Below are 15,223 nucleotides of genomic sequence, written 5' to 3' on the forward strand. Positions count from 1 at the left end.
TTCGGACATCTGCTGCTGGCCGTCCCAGAAAGGCCCCGGGAAGCGCGGGATGGGGCAGCGCCCGGCCGGCAGGGGCGGGAGACAGGGGCGCGGGGAGGGAGGCTCCGGAGAGCGGCCGGACGGGAATTTCCTTTCAAAGGTGACTTACGGCCTCTTCATTAGCGTAGCGCCCTCCCGGGCGGGCCCTAATGGCGAGTTTGGCAGAGTCAGCGAAACGCGGCGCGGCGGCCGGGCGGCAAGGAGCGCCCTCTCCCGCACCCTCGCCGTCTCCCGCGCCGGGCAGCGGCGCGCACGAGCCATTTGCAGCTCAGGCAGCCTCGCGAGCGGCCGCCGCGCACTGGCCGGAGCTGGCGGCACCATGGAGCTGAAGAAGGACAGCAACGCCGTATCCATCGACATGCTGCTGATCGTGCACTCGGAGAAGCGGCGCGCCGCACAGGGCGCGCACTCGGACCGCCAGGCGGACCCGGGCGCGCCTCCGCAGCGCAGAGGAGGTAATGCGCCCCCAGCCAGGGCCCCGGCCCCCAGCCCCTGGACCTCCTCGCCCCAAGGCCCGCCTGCTGGGGGTGCGCGCCCCCGAAAGAGGTCCCCGAGGCCGACCCGCTCCCCAAGGCTGGCTGCGCCTCCGCGCTGCGCCTCTGGCATCCCGTGGCAACGCGCAGCCCCGCGATTGCCCCGGTTGACACCCCGTACAGGCCTGCCGTGCTTCCGTCCCCCCCGTGAGCAGGTTTCCTCCTGGTCACTCTTTGAAGGGTGCAGATCAGGTTGGAAGATGCCCTGGAGGAAAGGGACCTCGGGCCTGACTCCTGTGTGCCCGAGGCCTGCTCCCCACAGGCAACATTGCAGGGCACAGGGGACCCAGGGGGATTCGTGTGCTGAGTCAGACTTTGAGGTGGGACCCTCCCTTGGTGTCCTTGCACGATTCATGGCCTCACTGTCCCCTTTCTTGAGCCCTCTCCCAGCCTCCTACAGTAGAAGGCGTGCCAGGTGTAAAAGGCACACAAGCTTGGGTAGGGTTAGACTTGAAATCTGCTCTCCCCACTTGGGCTTATCTGTTGATTCTACTTGTCCTACAGACTTTCTGGGGAAGGGTAGACTGGTCAAATAAAGCGACTTTTCATAGAGTGATTGTGGAAAGCAGGGCTCTGGCCTCTGTACTCTCCAGAGAACAGGACACAACGTGAAGAGAGTAGAGATGGATAACAGTGGCGGTTAAATCAGCCCCTCATACATCTGGGAACCCCCTGGTCCTGAGTCTCTGAGGAAGCCCTCAGGAGCCCTTGAGGAGGCTGGCGTGAGGGCACACTAGACACACTGTGTCCCGGTTCTTGGGGAGCGAAGCTTCACAGCCCTCAAGGTAAAGTGACCTGCCCCGTCGCCCTTCCAGCTCCAGAGCTCCTTGAAGTCTGTCCACAGCTCTTCTGTCCCCAGAGCCGCTATGCACACTGAACGGGCACCTTCCACCGACCCTGCTGGAGCAACGGTGCCACGCGTGGCTTTGCCCCCCGCCAGCCCCACAAGCTGCAGCTGCCCCGTAGCTCCTGGTGACCTCCTGGGGAGGCAGGCAGGCGAAAGAAAAGAGATTCTGGAGAGCTGAGAATGTTGGCAGGTGCCCCAGTCTCCCGAGGGATTTGGGGCCCAGGAGTCGTTTGGGTTAGTTGGTTCTTTAGTTCTCAGAGCTGCCTCTGGGAGAAGGGGAGATGGCCCGTGCAGGGGTATTTGTAATGAGGAAACTGGCAGAGGCCGTTGGCCTTCCCTGATAGAAATGCGGCTGCCCCTACTGCACGGACTGCGGTCCGGAAGGCCAGAGGCCCCCCACGAGGCGCAGCTCCAGGTTAGCGCATGAGTCCCCTCCTCTCTCTCCCTCTCCGATCACATCTCTCCGAAAGGCTCTGACACTAGAAACAGGGCAGAGAACACAGAGAAGGTCCAGAGACCGGGGCTGCTCAGAGACGTGTCCAGCCCCCGGCATGAAGCCTACATGAGGCCAGACCGATGCACTTCACACTCGTGACCGTGACTCAGGGAAAGAAGACCGCTGTTTGCTGAGCCCTCTCTGCTGATATTTTTCTCCAAATATTTTCCTGACAGACATTTCTCCCAGGCGCTATGGCAGCGGAGAGACCCGTGTCACTTATTGACGATCAGACAGTTCTGCACCAGAGCAGGGAAGAGGGAGCGTGTGTGACCTCCAAAGCCCGCTGGGCAGCAGGGATGTCCAGGAGACCCCTGGCTAAGCCAGCCTGCGGGCCCACTCCTTGGGACAAGCTAAGGAGGGGAAATGCTGGACAAGACTAGCTTGTTCCAAGGCCTCCTGTTGGTGCACAGAGATCCAAAACCCACCCCTCCCCCACTTCCAGGCGTCTCCTCCAGTCTCCTCCCCGCTCCAGGCCCCCGGCTGGACAGGGAATCTTCCCCGGCTCTGCAAAGGAGGGCCTGAGCTCTGCTTTGAGAAAAGAGCAAAGCTCGGTTACTCTCACATGCAGAGGACTGAGTAAGGTTGTGACCAGGTGGCTTTCTGTTGTGTCCTTGTGGCAGAAAAGAGTCAGAGGGACAAGGAGGCATTGAGCATGTGCACTGGGAATTTGGGCTGCAAGGCAGCAGATACTCCCTCCCCTTTCTTGCAGGGCCCTAGCATTTCCCCAGCAGTTTCCTTAGAGCCGCACTTCTCCAAAACATGCCTAGAAGCCCTCAACTCCTATTGTATATTCCCCCGGCCATGGAGGAGGTAGCCTAAAGCTGCCACACCAGGTCTGAAAAAGCTTCAACGCCTTAGGTTTTATCCCCAAAGTGGATGGGATGTGTGCATTCCACTCCCCAAGTGTCAGTGAAGTTTCCGCGTGGTAAGGCCCAGACACTGACTATGGAGAGCTCTGCGGAAAAGAAGGGTGTCAAGAAAGGACTGGGGGCGCTCAGAGTGGTGGAAGGGGTTGGAGACCCAGACTGGAGGCTGAGCTTCCAGGAACACGACCATAAGCTGTGCAGAATGGCTGGTTTGGTGAGGAAACCTCCGCTGCCACCAAGGAGCCCGAGACGCTCCCTCTGCGCCAGGAACTTGAAATTATTGCAGCTGCTTGCACTGCCAGGACGTTTGCCAGTTCTGTGCCAGGAACCCGACCTTGCAGCCATCACTTCCAGCCGCCACCAGAGAGAAAGAGAGAGAGAGAGAGCGGTTCCATTCGCTTCCCTGTTGCCTCACTAGGTCCCAAGAGAGAATGGGACACAGGTTCATTTCAGTGGATGCCTCGGCCACACAGGTCCATGCTCTAGCTGCAAGGGAGGCTGGGAGAGCAGGCAGCCATCACGTGCAGTTCCCATAGGGATCCATCAGTTTCCATCCTTGCCCACCCCCCACCCCACATCAGGACGCTAAAAGTAGGAGATTCACCACATACAGAAGTAGGCAGGAAACATGAATGGCAAATGTCTTCACAATAATGCTTCCATATTTATGCAGTGGAAATGTGGGAGTGACAAAGGGGCACCTCTGTTGTGAAAATTCTCCCTGAATGATCCTGATAACCAACCCGCCACCCTTGGAAACTACCGTGGTAATATTTTTTTAATGTTTTGAATGTGGAGGGTTGCGTTCATTCCTCCAAGTGCACTTCATTCGTGGGCAGCCTCCCTCGGATCCCGGGAGAGCCAAGTTCCACCAGCCCCGCTTTAGCCCAGATCAGTTTGCAACTGGTGCATCACACACTTGATCTGAGTCTCCCCACCGCAGAGAGCCTCATGCCGGTCCTTGTTACTTCACAGGGCTTCAAGGTGTTGGAAACGGAATCCGGAGATGGCAGAAATTAGAAAGAAATGACCTACATGGTAAATTCTCTCATTTTCATTTTGTTTTCTTTCCGATCTCTGGAATTCAACACACTGAAAAATGCCTGGAAGCATTGGGTTTCACTTGTTTGAGGACTAGTCTAGACATCTAACCACTCAGACAGTGGCTGCTTGTGATGCAGCCAGGCCTCTGGGGCCACTGTGACCCTGGAAAATTTTCCTTGGCAACAGGTCCACCAATTTCCTGGAGGGTGTGTGGGGAGGCAGACGGCGCAATGCTACAACCCTGAGCACCCACTTGTTCGCTGGCTGAGCTGTAAAGAACTTGGCATCATTTGGGATGGTGGGTTTAGGTGTGTTCCCATGGGAGGTGGGGCTTCCCAGGTCATGCGTCCCATGCATCTTGGGGCACCCATCTTTTGAAAATATTTCTGAACAGAGAAGACAGCGGCCTGCCTTGGGTGGTGTACTCAAGGCCTTGGGAGATGCCACTCAAGGGTTCTGTGGCTCCTGGCCTGGGATCCAGAATACAGTAAGATCTGAAGAAATCAGCTTCCAAAGCCTCTTTATGGGGCCAGGTGTCTTTCCCCCTGCAGGCCCAGGATTTCTCTGACCATGCCATGCATGAACCGTTATACTGGGCCTTATTCTGTGCCCTTATTGTGAGATTTGTAAGCCCGGCCTCCAGGAACAAACACTGTGGAACTGCACTGTGGGCATGTGAGAATTCCAGTAAGAATCAGGCCTCCATTCCCAGAGCCCCAGTAGGGGATTCAGTCAGATTCCAACTGTGTGAGCCCCAGGATCGGATGACTGACTCATCAAATGCCAGTAGGAAGGGACCCACCCCCCCGTGATGCTCCACAAATGGGGAAACAGGACCCCAAGTGAGCAAAACAGAACACCTATGCTCTGCCGTCCTCCTGACAGTAACAAAAGGGGAGGATGAACTTCTAAACGTAAATTCATTCATTCATTCCCTCAGTAAAGGTCGACAGTGATTACTTTGTGCCGGGAAGGGTTCTAATTGTTGGAGATGGACGGTTGGGAGTGCCCGTCCCCCTGGGTCCATGTTAGAATGATTGCGTCATAATGCCGTTCACCACAGCCGAGTCTCAGCACCCTGGAGGTGAAGAGCTCGCCTGTGTCCCCTGCACTTTGCATGGAGATAACTCATCCTCAAGACACACCCCCACCACCAGGGACCACCCTCTGAGTCCTGGCTGATGGGCACGCATGGTGTGGGATGGCTTCCTACACCTTGATACGGGGCCATCAGATGGTAGACGCACCAGTTCCAGCTCTACCTAAGCAGACGCCAAGGTTAGCGAAACGGCGCTGTGGGCTCTTGAGAATTACAGTAAGAATCAGACCTCCAGACACCTGACAGCCACAGAAGCACATAGCAGCCCACGCAGGGAGGCGTGCTCGGCCAGTGTGCGGGTGGGTGGAGGGCAGGCGGGCCACGTGGGAGGAAAGAGACACTGCGTCTGTGTTTGTCGCAGCTCTTACTTTGCCTGAGTTGTTGGCAATTCATCTTATGGCTTCTCGGGCATGTTATTAATGTTATCAGTCCTCAAGAGAGGAGTGAAATATACTGGATTCATCCTCTTTTTACCATCTTCGGGGTTCCTGGTTTGGGGTAAGTTTAGTGGAAAAATATAACAAAACACAAAGAGACACGATAACTCTTACAAGACTCTTTTTTCTTTTTTTTTTTTAGTTTCTGCTTTATAACAAAGTGAATCACTTATACATATACATCTGTTCCCATATCCCTTCCCTCTTGCATCTCCCTCCCTCCCACCCTCCCTATCCCACCCCTCCAGGCGGTCACAAAGCACCGAGCTGATCTCCCTGTGCTATGCGGCTGCTTCCCACTAGCTATCTACCTTACGTTTGGTAGTGTGTATATGTCCATGTCTCTCTCTCGGTTTGTCACAGCTTACCCTTCCCCCTCCCCATATCCTCAAGTCCATTCTCAAGTAGGTCTGTGTCTTTATTCCTGTTTTACCCCTAGGTTCTTCATGACATTTTTTTCTTAAATTCCATATATATGTGTCAGCATACGGTATCTGTCTTTCTCTTTCTGACTTACTTCACTCTGTATGACAGACTCTAGGTCCATCCACCTCATTACAAATAGCTCAATTTCGTTTCTTTCTATGGCTGAGTAATATTCCATTGTATATATGTGCCACATCTTCTTTATCCATCTTCCTTAAGACATGAAGTGGGTCTTAGTACAATGTACCAGCCGATAAAGAGAATGATTATAGTTCTTGCAAAACCACCCAAGAACTGAGAGTTTCAGGTAAGTGCAGGGCTGGAGAGAGGCCACACAGAGGCCTTGAGCCTGGGAAAGATGATGGTTCCACCACTCCACCAACATAATGCAATTTAAAATTTACTAAGTCAAATTTTATTAATTTTTTCGAGTGGCATGCTTGCATCCGTGCAGAAGTTAAAATTCCAGCTTCTTCTGTGTTTTCTGATGGTGAGGTCCTGGGTACATACTTGCCTTGCTGGTGCCCAGAGCACCCAGCCCTGGTAACTGGATGGCTTTCATCTGAGAAGGAAGCAGCTGATGGCTTGTGCTTGGTGGAGTGTGCACCAATGTGGCTGAACGTGGGGTTGGTCCAAAAGGGCACATGTCCCCCCTCTTTCTGCACTGTGCACTCCTTGGGCTGGGGCGTTGGCAGGGTGGGGGGAGCCCGAGTGCTCCAAACTTTTCCAAGCAGCAGGTGTTTGGGCTGAGCCACCAGCTTGCCCGGCAACGGGCTTCCCCTGCTGTGATTGGCTGCTTTCCTTGGTCCTGGCCGAAGTCTGCCTAGCAGCACAGGGACTTACGCCCCACAGCTACAGGGAAACCAACTGTGCAACCCTGACTATAAATAGCCCACAGCAGCTATGCCAGCCAATCGTCCTCCTTGAGGATTCCCTTCCCAGATCCTATTTCTTCCATAAGCCAGCCGAGCAGAGATGCGGCCAGCTGTGCCCACAGGAGGCAGCTGCCCTGTCCTCGCCTGGGTCTGGCCTGGAGCTCCAGCCCAGCATACAGCATCACCCTGGGTTGGCACACACAGCGGTCCTGGCCCTTAGCCAACCAATCGACCTCCGCCTGGGGGGGCTAAGGGTCCTGCCTGGGCCTGCTTATAGAGAAGGCTGGAGAGGATGGGCTTCCCAGGGCAAGACCCTGCCAGGAGGATCGCAAGTCCAGCCCAGCTCAGTGACCCACCCACCCATCCACCTTGACTGGTTTCTGCCTGAGCCCAGGCATGGGAAACGCTGAGTGACAGATCTGGCTGGGTACACAAGGGATGTCATATGAAGGGAACCAGGTCAGGCCAGTGCCCCTGAGTGCCTGCACCAGGTCCAGGCACAGGTGCCAGTGGTCACTTCCAGTGACAGGCCCAACAGCCTTTCTGCAGCCCAGTGGGAGACCAGGGGAGAAGATGGCAGGCCAGGGTGGTAGTGGCCCTTCCCCCACCCCTCTGAAGCAGAGGTTCAAGGGCAAGACCAGGCCACCACAGCAGCTGTAAAGGGAGAGATGGAGGGAGGGCGGTGCTTCCTGTAGGAGGGGCAGATAAGCCTGTGGGTTCCCCCTGCCATGGCCTATGGCAGCAGCTGGGCATCTCTCCACAGCAGCCTGGCTCCACTAGGCTCTGAGGACAGCTCTGTGTCCCGGGACATGACTATGACCAGTGCATGGAGAGCATTCACCCTGCAGAACGGGTGCCCTGCAAATGTCTGTGAAACTGAACCAAACTGCAAGCACCCCAGCTCCTAGGGTAGAGTAGGCGGCAGGGTACCCACCCCCCCCCATTCCTCTCAGAGGGAGGCAGGAGGCTGGAGACTTGGGTTCAAGTCCCGCATCTCACCTGGCTGTGGGGTCTTTGCCAAAGTTAACCAGTTGAAGCTGCAGGCCCGTAATCAGGATAGGAGCCTCCCTGGCGGCTCCAAAGAAAGGTGTGGAGATGAGCAGGGCATCCCTCTGCACTTTGGGAACTGGGCCCGGCTGCAGCAAAGTCAGGAGCTGTGGTCACTTAGCCCATGGGAGGCGTCCCCAGCTTCTCTAGAAAAACCCAGCCTCTGCCGGCACCTGCCGCGAGCGTGAGGCTGTGCGTACACGGGCTCCCGGTCACGTGCCTCTGCGTTCAGGTGTGCGACTCTGCTGATTCACACGTGTTTAGGCCGAGCCTGGCAGCTCTCTCCTCTGCCTGGGGAAGAATCCACCCCACCGCGGGCCCAGTGGTCACTGCAGTTCCCTCTGTCTTCCTTAAATAGGAAACCTGGTGGAGAAGCAGCAGCCCCAGCAGCCCCAGGTCATCACCTCCTACGACAACCAAGGTAAGGTTTCGCCACTGCCTGTGACCTCTCCCCCAGCTCCTGTGTGCCCGGATCCACTGTCCTGGCCAGAGACAGCAGGTGCGGAGCCCAGACCGTGGGGAGCGGGGGCCCCTCTGTCCTGGGGATGCTGGAGCACCCTTCCCCTCTCCCACATCCCATGGAAACCAGTGAGAGGCTGCATGTGTCATGGAGCAGAGAAGTAAAGCCCTCGGGCTCCGGCATCCACTGCTGCCATCATCATCACCCCGGTTGTCGTCACTATACCTAACATTTGCTGAGTGCTACCTTCATGTCAGGCACCCTGCCAGACCACGCACATGACCTTTCTCATGTGAATTATGCCTCACAACAGTCGTATTTGATTGGTACTCTTACTATCTTCATTTCGCAGATGAGTGTGCTGAGGCTTAGAAAGGTTTTCTTTCGTCCAAGATCACGTGGCCAGCAAGAGTCAGAGCGGGAGCAGCCTGACCCCCTCCCTGCCCCCCCGGCCCCCCCCAACCCCCACCAGGGCCTCAGCTGTTCCACTTCTCACAGCTCTGGTTCTCCTAGAAACCGGCCTCCCCCTACTGGCTCGCCGTGTGCAAGCCTTCCCTCCCACCGAGTCACAGCGGTTCCCTGGCCTCTCCTCCTGAGGCTGAGCCTTCCAGGCCCTTCCACCCAGGGACAAGTTAAACTCGGCAATGGAGAGTGAGAGAGGTCTTCCTCAAGAATCCTCACTTTGCCAGGACAGGTCCTGGGGGGTCAGGGAGGGCAGGCAAGGGCAGCCCCGTGCGGACTCTGCAGTTGACTGGATCTGAGAGCCCGACGGGGTAGTGACGGGATGGCTCCATAGCTACAGCTGGAGGAGAGGCCAGGTTAGAGACCTCCACTCCCCCCCTTCACTAACCTCCCCTCCTGCCACCTTGGTTTTTCTGCTCAGGGCTTGGTGCCTGAGAACTCTCGTAGACTCAGCCCCAAGATGTCACCACTGGTGCTCTCAGCACTGATGCCCTAATCTATAAGGGTTACGTCCAGGGTGCAGTGCCGAAGGAGGATGCCCTGGAGGATTCGGAGGTCCTCGGGGAATCGCTCTCTGAGACACCGGCTGACCCACCATCCCCAGGGAAAGGCACTGGCAGGTCGTGAGGAAGGGCCTGTCAGCTCAAGTTCCCAGCAGGAGGTGGCCAGCTGTCCTTGCAATCTAGGTCAGTATCCATTTAGGGCAGAATTCCTGGGACTATGGCTGCAGGACAAACCCCAGGGTACTCAGTGGGCCCACCACAACCTGCTACCCCGCTGAGCACCACAAGGACAAACCCAGACCCCCTGCTCCTCTGAAATGGACTAGCAGCACAGCTCACCCCAAATAAGAGTAAATGATACCTCACTAGAGTGAGAGTGGATTAGCAGCCACTTCTCTCGCTTGGTTCTGGCCACATCCCTGATGGGGTCATGGTGTTATCCCTCTTTACAGAGGAGGAGTCTGAGACTGGGGGTGCTGCAGTCCCCGAGCGGGGTGCTCCTGTCAGACGTGTGGGGTGGGACTAGTGGGATGGGGCCTGCCACTCTCCAGAGCCTCACCTGGCACACCACACCCCGGCTCTCATGGGCCACTCACAAGCCACCTCCCGGTATCTGAGGCTTCCAGAGGGCAGGAAGGAGGGTGGCCTTGGCATCCGACAAACAGGACAGGGTCCACTGTAGGTTGGGATAGGATGGGCCCCCCGCCCCCAGGTCTTAAGGGAGCCTGTACCACAGCGAGGGAGAGGCTGCCCTGCTCTGGGCCTGAGCCAGAGTCCACACTGACACTGATCCGTCCGTTCCACAAAAAGCAGCTCTGGATGCCGGCACTGGGGATCCATCAGAGAACACAACAGACAAAGGCTCCTGTCCCCGTGGAGCTGACACCTAGCGAGGGAGACAGATGACCCTAACAAGAAAAATGCAAGGTGTCAGATAAGGCTGGGGGAGAAACTAAAGCAGGAAGGGGAATGGGGGGGGTGCACATGGGTGTGTATTAGTTTCCTACGGCTGCTGTAACACATTGTCACAAACTTGGTAGCTTAACACAAATGTATTCTCTTTAACAGTTCTGAGACTACAAGTCCCAAGTCAGCCTCACTGGGCTAATCAGTCTCTCGGTTGGCAGGCAGGTTCCTTTTGGAGGCTCTGGGTAAGAACCTTTTCCTTGACTCTGCCAGCTTCTAGAGGCTGCTGGCACTTGCCAACTTGTAGCTGCGTCACTCCAATCTCCACTTCCGCTATCACATTGCCTTCTCTCCATAAAGTAGATACATTCCCCTCTGTTTTATAAGAATCCTGGTGATGATGTTGGGCCCACCTGGATAATCCAGGATTGCCTTCTCGTCACAAGATCCTTAAGCAAATCACATCTGCAGAGTCCCTTTTGCCATATAAGGTAACTTTCACAGGTTCACAGAATTAGGACATGGATAGCTTTAAGGGCCATCAGGCAGCTACCACAGGGAATGATTTAAAATAGAGTGATTGAGAAAGGCCTCCCTGGGAAGGTGACATCTGAGTAAGGGAGGCGGAGGAGCAGCGGGTCATGCGGCCTCCGGGGAAGAGCTCCCAGCAGAGGGACACCGGGTGTGGTAACTTCATGCAACAGGTGACGGGAAGATCACTGGAATCTTGGATCTTCATGTAGAAGAGGGCTTCGTAGGATTCATCTGCAATGGGTGTGTGGGTTGAATGAGAGGGGAACAATCACAGGAGCCCCAGTGACCTCAGGCCCCGAAAGTTATTCGTGACGAATCAGATTTGGGTTGAGGCCTCATCCTTCCAGGTCACCCACCCTCATCCCCACGCAGACACTCTGTGACTTCTTGGATCACTCATGCACTAGGCTCCAACTGCCGTGTTTCCAGACTTGTGACATCCCTGTCGAGCTCCATTCTGCAGAAAGAATCATGAACGGCCCTGGGTTTTCAAGAGCCCAGTGGAAGCCAGGGTCAGTCAGGGCTGCAGGAGATGCCCCTCATCACCCCCTGACGGGTGCCCCTGAGGTCTTGGCCCTGAGCTCTGCACTCTCTGTCATCCCACGACGAGAGCCACTGCAGTACCCGGTGCGGGATCTACAGAGACGGACTGTCCCGGGTCATCATTCAGCCCACTGTTCCTGGGATGTCAGAGCTTACGCTTCCTGCACTAAAGCTGACTGCCATACTCTGGGTAGAAACCTCTGTTGAACACCCAGTCACGGGCTGTTTAAGGGTCATGTTTTTAATAATTACAAATGCTTTAGCTGAGGGTTTCTGACTCTCAGCTACTGCAGGAAAAAATTCCAAGGCAGAGGATCCAGGTTGTAAAGGCAGCAGCCAGTTACAGAGAGCATTAAGGACCGCCTTAAGTCAATGATGGCAAACATCTGATGTGAATCCTGCAGCCTCCACACGCTGATATACACCCACATGTGTGTGTGCACACTCACACACACACACTCACATACACACGCACATACCTGACAATCTTTGCTAATTGATAAGCGCTCCAGGCAGCCACTTCCAATCAGTCAGAGTTAATGAACAACACGAAATCTGTTTGCCATCTCTGCATTAGGAATTCTGAGCAAATTAGGCCTCTAGACAAAGCCTGATTCAAAGCCGCAGAGACCTGGAGATAAGCTCTCGCGTGGGAGGACTCTCCTGACAGGGTAGAGGGCAGGCCCTGGGCGGCAGGCCAGTGGACGGGCTTGGGCTTGCCCGCTGCAGCTCCACGTCTGCGAGGGTGGGGAGACGGAAGCAGAGCCCGGAGCATCTGGGAAAAGGGGCTGCGAACCACTTCTCAGATGTAGCAGAAAATAATGGCTAATACACTTTTACTAAGACAGCCAAAGTTTCAGCTTCAGAAACTGCTGTTTGGGTGACAACGGGTAGAATTGGGGAGGGGTGCCAGGAGAGAGCCAGCCAGGTGACCCGAAATCCCAGGAAGGGGCTGCTTTGGGTTTAGATGTGACTAAGATTACTGTCGTGGTGTCTGACTGTACTTAGGGTTTAGATCTCACTTTAAATGGTGCTCCAAATAATGCTCCACTGTTTATCATTGGAGATTGGCCAAATTAAGTTTTTCTATAAATTAAGAGTTTTATTTGATACAGGAATGTTGTAGTCAGCAAACTCTCAGCACTTCACACCTTTAGGAAGCATGGGTACTGTGACCCTGCGCACCTGGGGACAGCATGCCCAGACCCAGGCCCGCGTGGAGCAGGGAAGCCTCCCGGAAGGGCTCTTACACAGCTGTGAACGGGAGCGGGAATCACACTCCCGCACCCATCAGGGAGGCGGGGCGGGGCGCGATAATCCTCAGGAGAACGCTGGGCATCAGCCCCTGTCCGAGAGGGGAGAGAGAAGAGACAGTGCAGGGGGCAGGAGGGGATGAGAAAAGGTGATGGGTGGAGCTTCCGGCCAGGGCGAGTTCCCAGTGCGAGACCACCTCGGCAGGGCTTAAAGAGTATTTTGGTTTTCGGCTTGCTCATTCTCTGACAGAGCGACGTGGCTGGATTGGAGTGGTTGCAAGTACCCGGACGTTAGGAGAAGTTTGGGGAAGAGGTTTGTTGGTGAGCCCTAAACCAACAGGTGGGTCAGTTTTGCAGCTTCCCTCCACTTCTGGAGATTGTTGCAGCTCAGCATTTCCCAGATTTTGTTTGATAAAATCGTACCGGGTCCAGTAGACTTCTGCAGGACTTCTCAGAGAATTGTGTGTTGCAAACTACAAAAGGGGAGAAAGTGGGCATTTTTCTCACAAGGAATCTGGCAGCCAAGTACAGCTTGGCACCCACTTTGAAAACTGACTCCGAGTGTCTCTGGGGGAGAAAGTGCAAAGGCAGAGGTGAGCAGGCTGTGCCTCGTGCATCGTGGGAAGACACACAGGCAGAGGTGGCTGCCCATGGCAATGGTACCCGATCCTGTGACCAGAGCTGAATGATGCTTTGAACTCTGAAATGCTTAACGTCTGGTCAAGTCACAGGCCGATTTTCTTTGACGGTGAATGTGCTAGAAACTACACTCAAAATGAATATTAACCCCTTTAAAGTAATCCCTCGGGAGGCCACATTGTATCTTTGAAAATTGTTTGAGAATTACCCTCTTTGGCATGCAGAGCAAGTTCATGAGCTACACAAGAAAGTCAGTATTGTTATTCTGTGAAAACACATTTAACAGGCAAAGGGTTAGTAAAAAGAGCTCTTACAAAATCAACAGGGAAAAAATAATGCATCAATAGGAAAATACGTGATTCACTAAATAAGATTTAAAATGGCAAATAAGTATATGAAAAATACTACACTGAAAATTAAAGAAATACATAAAAACGATGAGATGTCATTGTTCATTGATAAAACTGTAAAGGATTAATAACAATCAAATGTCAGTGAGTGTATTGGTACTCTATTTTTACATTACAAACCACCCCAAGGCTCAGTGGCTTAAAACAATTACCAGCTTACAAGTCTACAGGTTGGCTGGATATTCTCGTCTGAGCCACACCTGGCTGATCGCAGGTCTTGGCTGGGCTCGTTCGTGTGTGTGGTCCGTTGGAGGGTTGGCTGGAGAGCAGCTGGTCTAGGGTGGCCTCACCTGAGATGGCTCTGCTCATCCTCCAGGAGGCTAGCCTGGGTGCAGTCACATGGCAGTTGTGGCTGGAATCCCAAGAATGCAAGTGGCAGCTGCAAAGTCTCTCGGCCTAGGCTCCAAACTCGCACAGCATCACGTCTACCACACGCTAACTGTCCAGATCACATCATCAGGCTGGGCCAAATGTGAGGGAAGGAATAAAAGACCTCTTCTTGGGAAGAAGAACAAAGTATTGTGACCAAGTTTGCCATCAAACACAGCAAAGATGAGCAAAATAGGCATCCTCTTGCACTGTTGAGAGGATCGTAAACTTAAAATCATTCAGGAGAAACGTTTGTCAGTATCTAACAAAAGCCTTAAAAATCTCCATACCTTTTGATCCATGTTTAAGAATGTATTTGGGGCTTCCCTGGTGGCGCAGTGGTTGGGAGTCCGCCTGCCGATGCAGGGGACACAGGTTCGTGCCCCGGTCCGGGAAGATCCCACATGCCGCGGAGCGGCTAGGCCCGTGAGCCATGGCCGCTGAGCCTGCGCGTCCGGAGCCTGTGCTCCGCCACGGGAGAGGCCACAACAGTGAGAGGCCCGCGTACCACAGAAAAAAAAAAAAAAAAGAATGTATTTGAAGGAATTGATGTGAAGAGTGTGTAAAGCAGTGTGTATCAGAATGTTCATCACATCACTTTAAATAGCAAAACATTCAGGAAATATTAACTATCCAACAAAAAGGGATTGCTTATAATGATTATAAACCATTTATAGAATAGAGTATTATGCAGTCATTTAAAATGATGACTTGTGAAGATGACTATATTCACTGACATGTAAAGACTTAAGTGAAGAAAGCAGGATACAAAAAGCATGGTTATTATAATCCTGCTTTTCAGTGTCACCTTCTATTTTACATCTTTCTGTACCATACAAGTTTTTGTTTTGTTTTAATTCTGCTTTGACTTTGGTGTTTGGTTGGTATTTTAAAATTTTTATTTTAATTTAAATTAACATACGGTAAAATTGGATTTTCTGGTGTGGAGTTCTATGAGTTTTAACACATGCACAGGTTCACGTCACCACCACCACAATCAGAATACAGGGAAGTCCTGTCACCCCAAAAAGTCTCTTGTGCAGACTCTTTGTAGTCACATCCTCCCATCATGCATTCCTAAGAGAATTGTTGAGAAGTACAGCTTGATATGGATGTACCACAAAGTGTTTATCCATTCACCCATCGAAGGACATTTAGGTTGTTTCCAGTTTGGGGTGATTATGAATAGAACTTCTATAAACATTTGTGTATATGTCTTTGTGTGAACATGAGTTTTCGTTTCTCTGGGATAAAAGCCCAAAAGTGTAATTGTTGAGTCATATGTTAAGTACATGTTTTGTTTTATAAGAAACTGCCAAACTGCGGTATCATTTTACAATCCCACCTGCATATATGACCTTGTCAGCATATATAGTATTGCCACTATTTTTTTTATTATTGGTCTTCTAATAGGTGTGATATCTCATTCTGC

The 15,223-nt window shown here is 53.4% G+C and overlaps 1 protein-coding gene across 3 annotated transcripts in view; it reads left to right on the forward strand.

Moving 5' to 3' along the window:
• Positions 1 to 358: 358 nt before the first annotated feature.
• KY (kyphoscoliosis peptidase) overlaps positions 359 to 15,223 on the forward strand; it is a 44,870-nt gene continuing 30,005 nt past the window's right edge. For 2 of the 3 annotated variants that reach the window (XM_060100251.1, XM_060100252.1), the window contains exons 1-2: positions 359 to 494; positions 3,760 to 3,822. In XM_060100251.1, coding sequence (XP_059956234.1) covers positions 359 to 494; positions 3,760 to 3,822 — 199 coding nt within the window. Of the gene's footprint in view, positions 495 to 3,759; positions 3,823 to 8,070; positions 8,134 to 15,223 lie in introns of all 3 variants that reach the window. The other variant, XM_060100250.1, reaches the window with a different exon arrangement.

Source organism: Mesoplodon densirostris, chromosome 5, assembly GCF_025265405.1.
Source record: "Mesoplodon densirostris isolate mMesDen1 chromosome 5, mMesDen1 primary haplotype, whole genome shotgun sequence".
In the NCBI taxonomy this organism is placed as follows: Eukaryota; Metazoa; Chordata; class Mammalia; order Artiodactyla; family Ziphiidae; genus Mesoplodon; species Mesoplodon densirostris.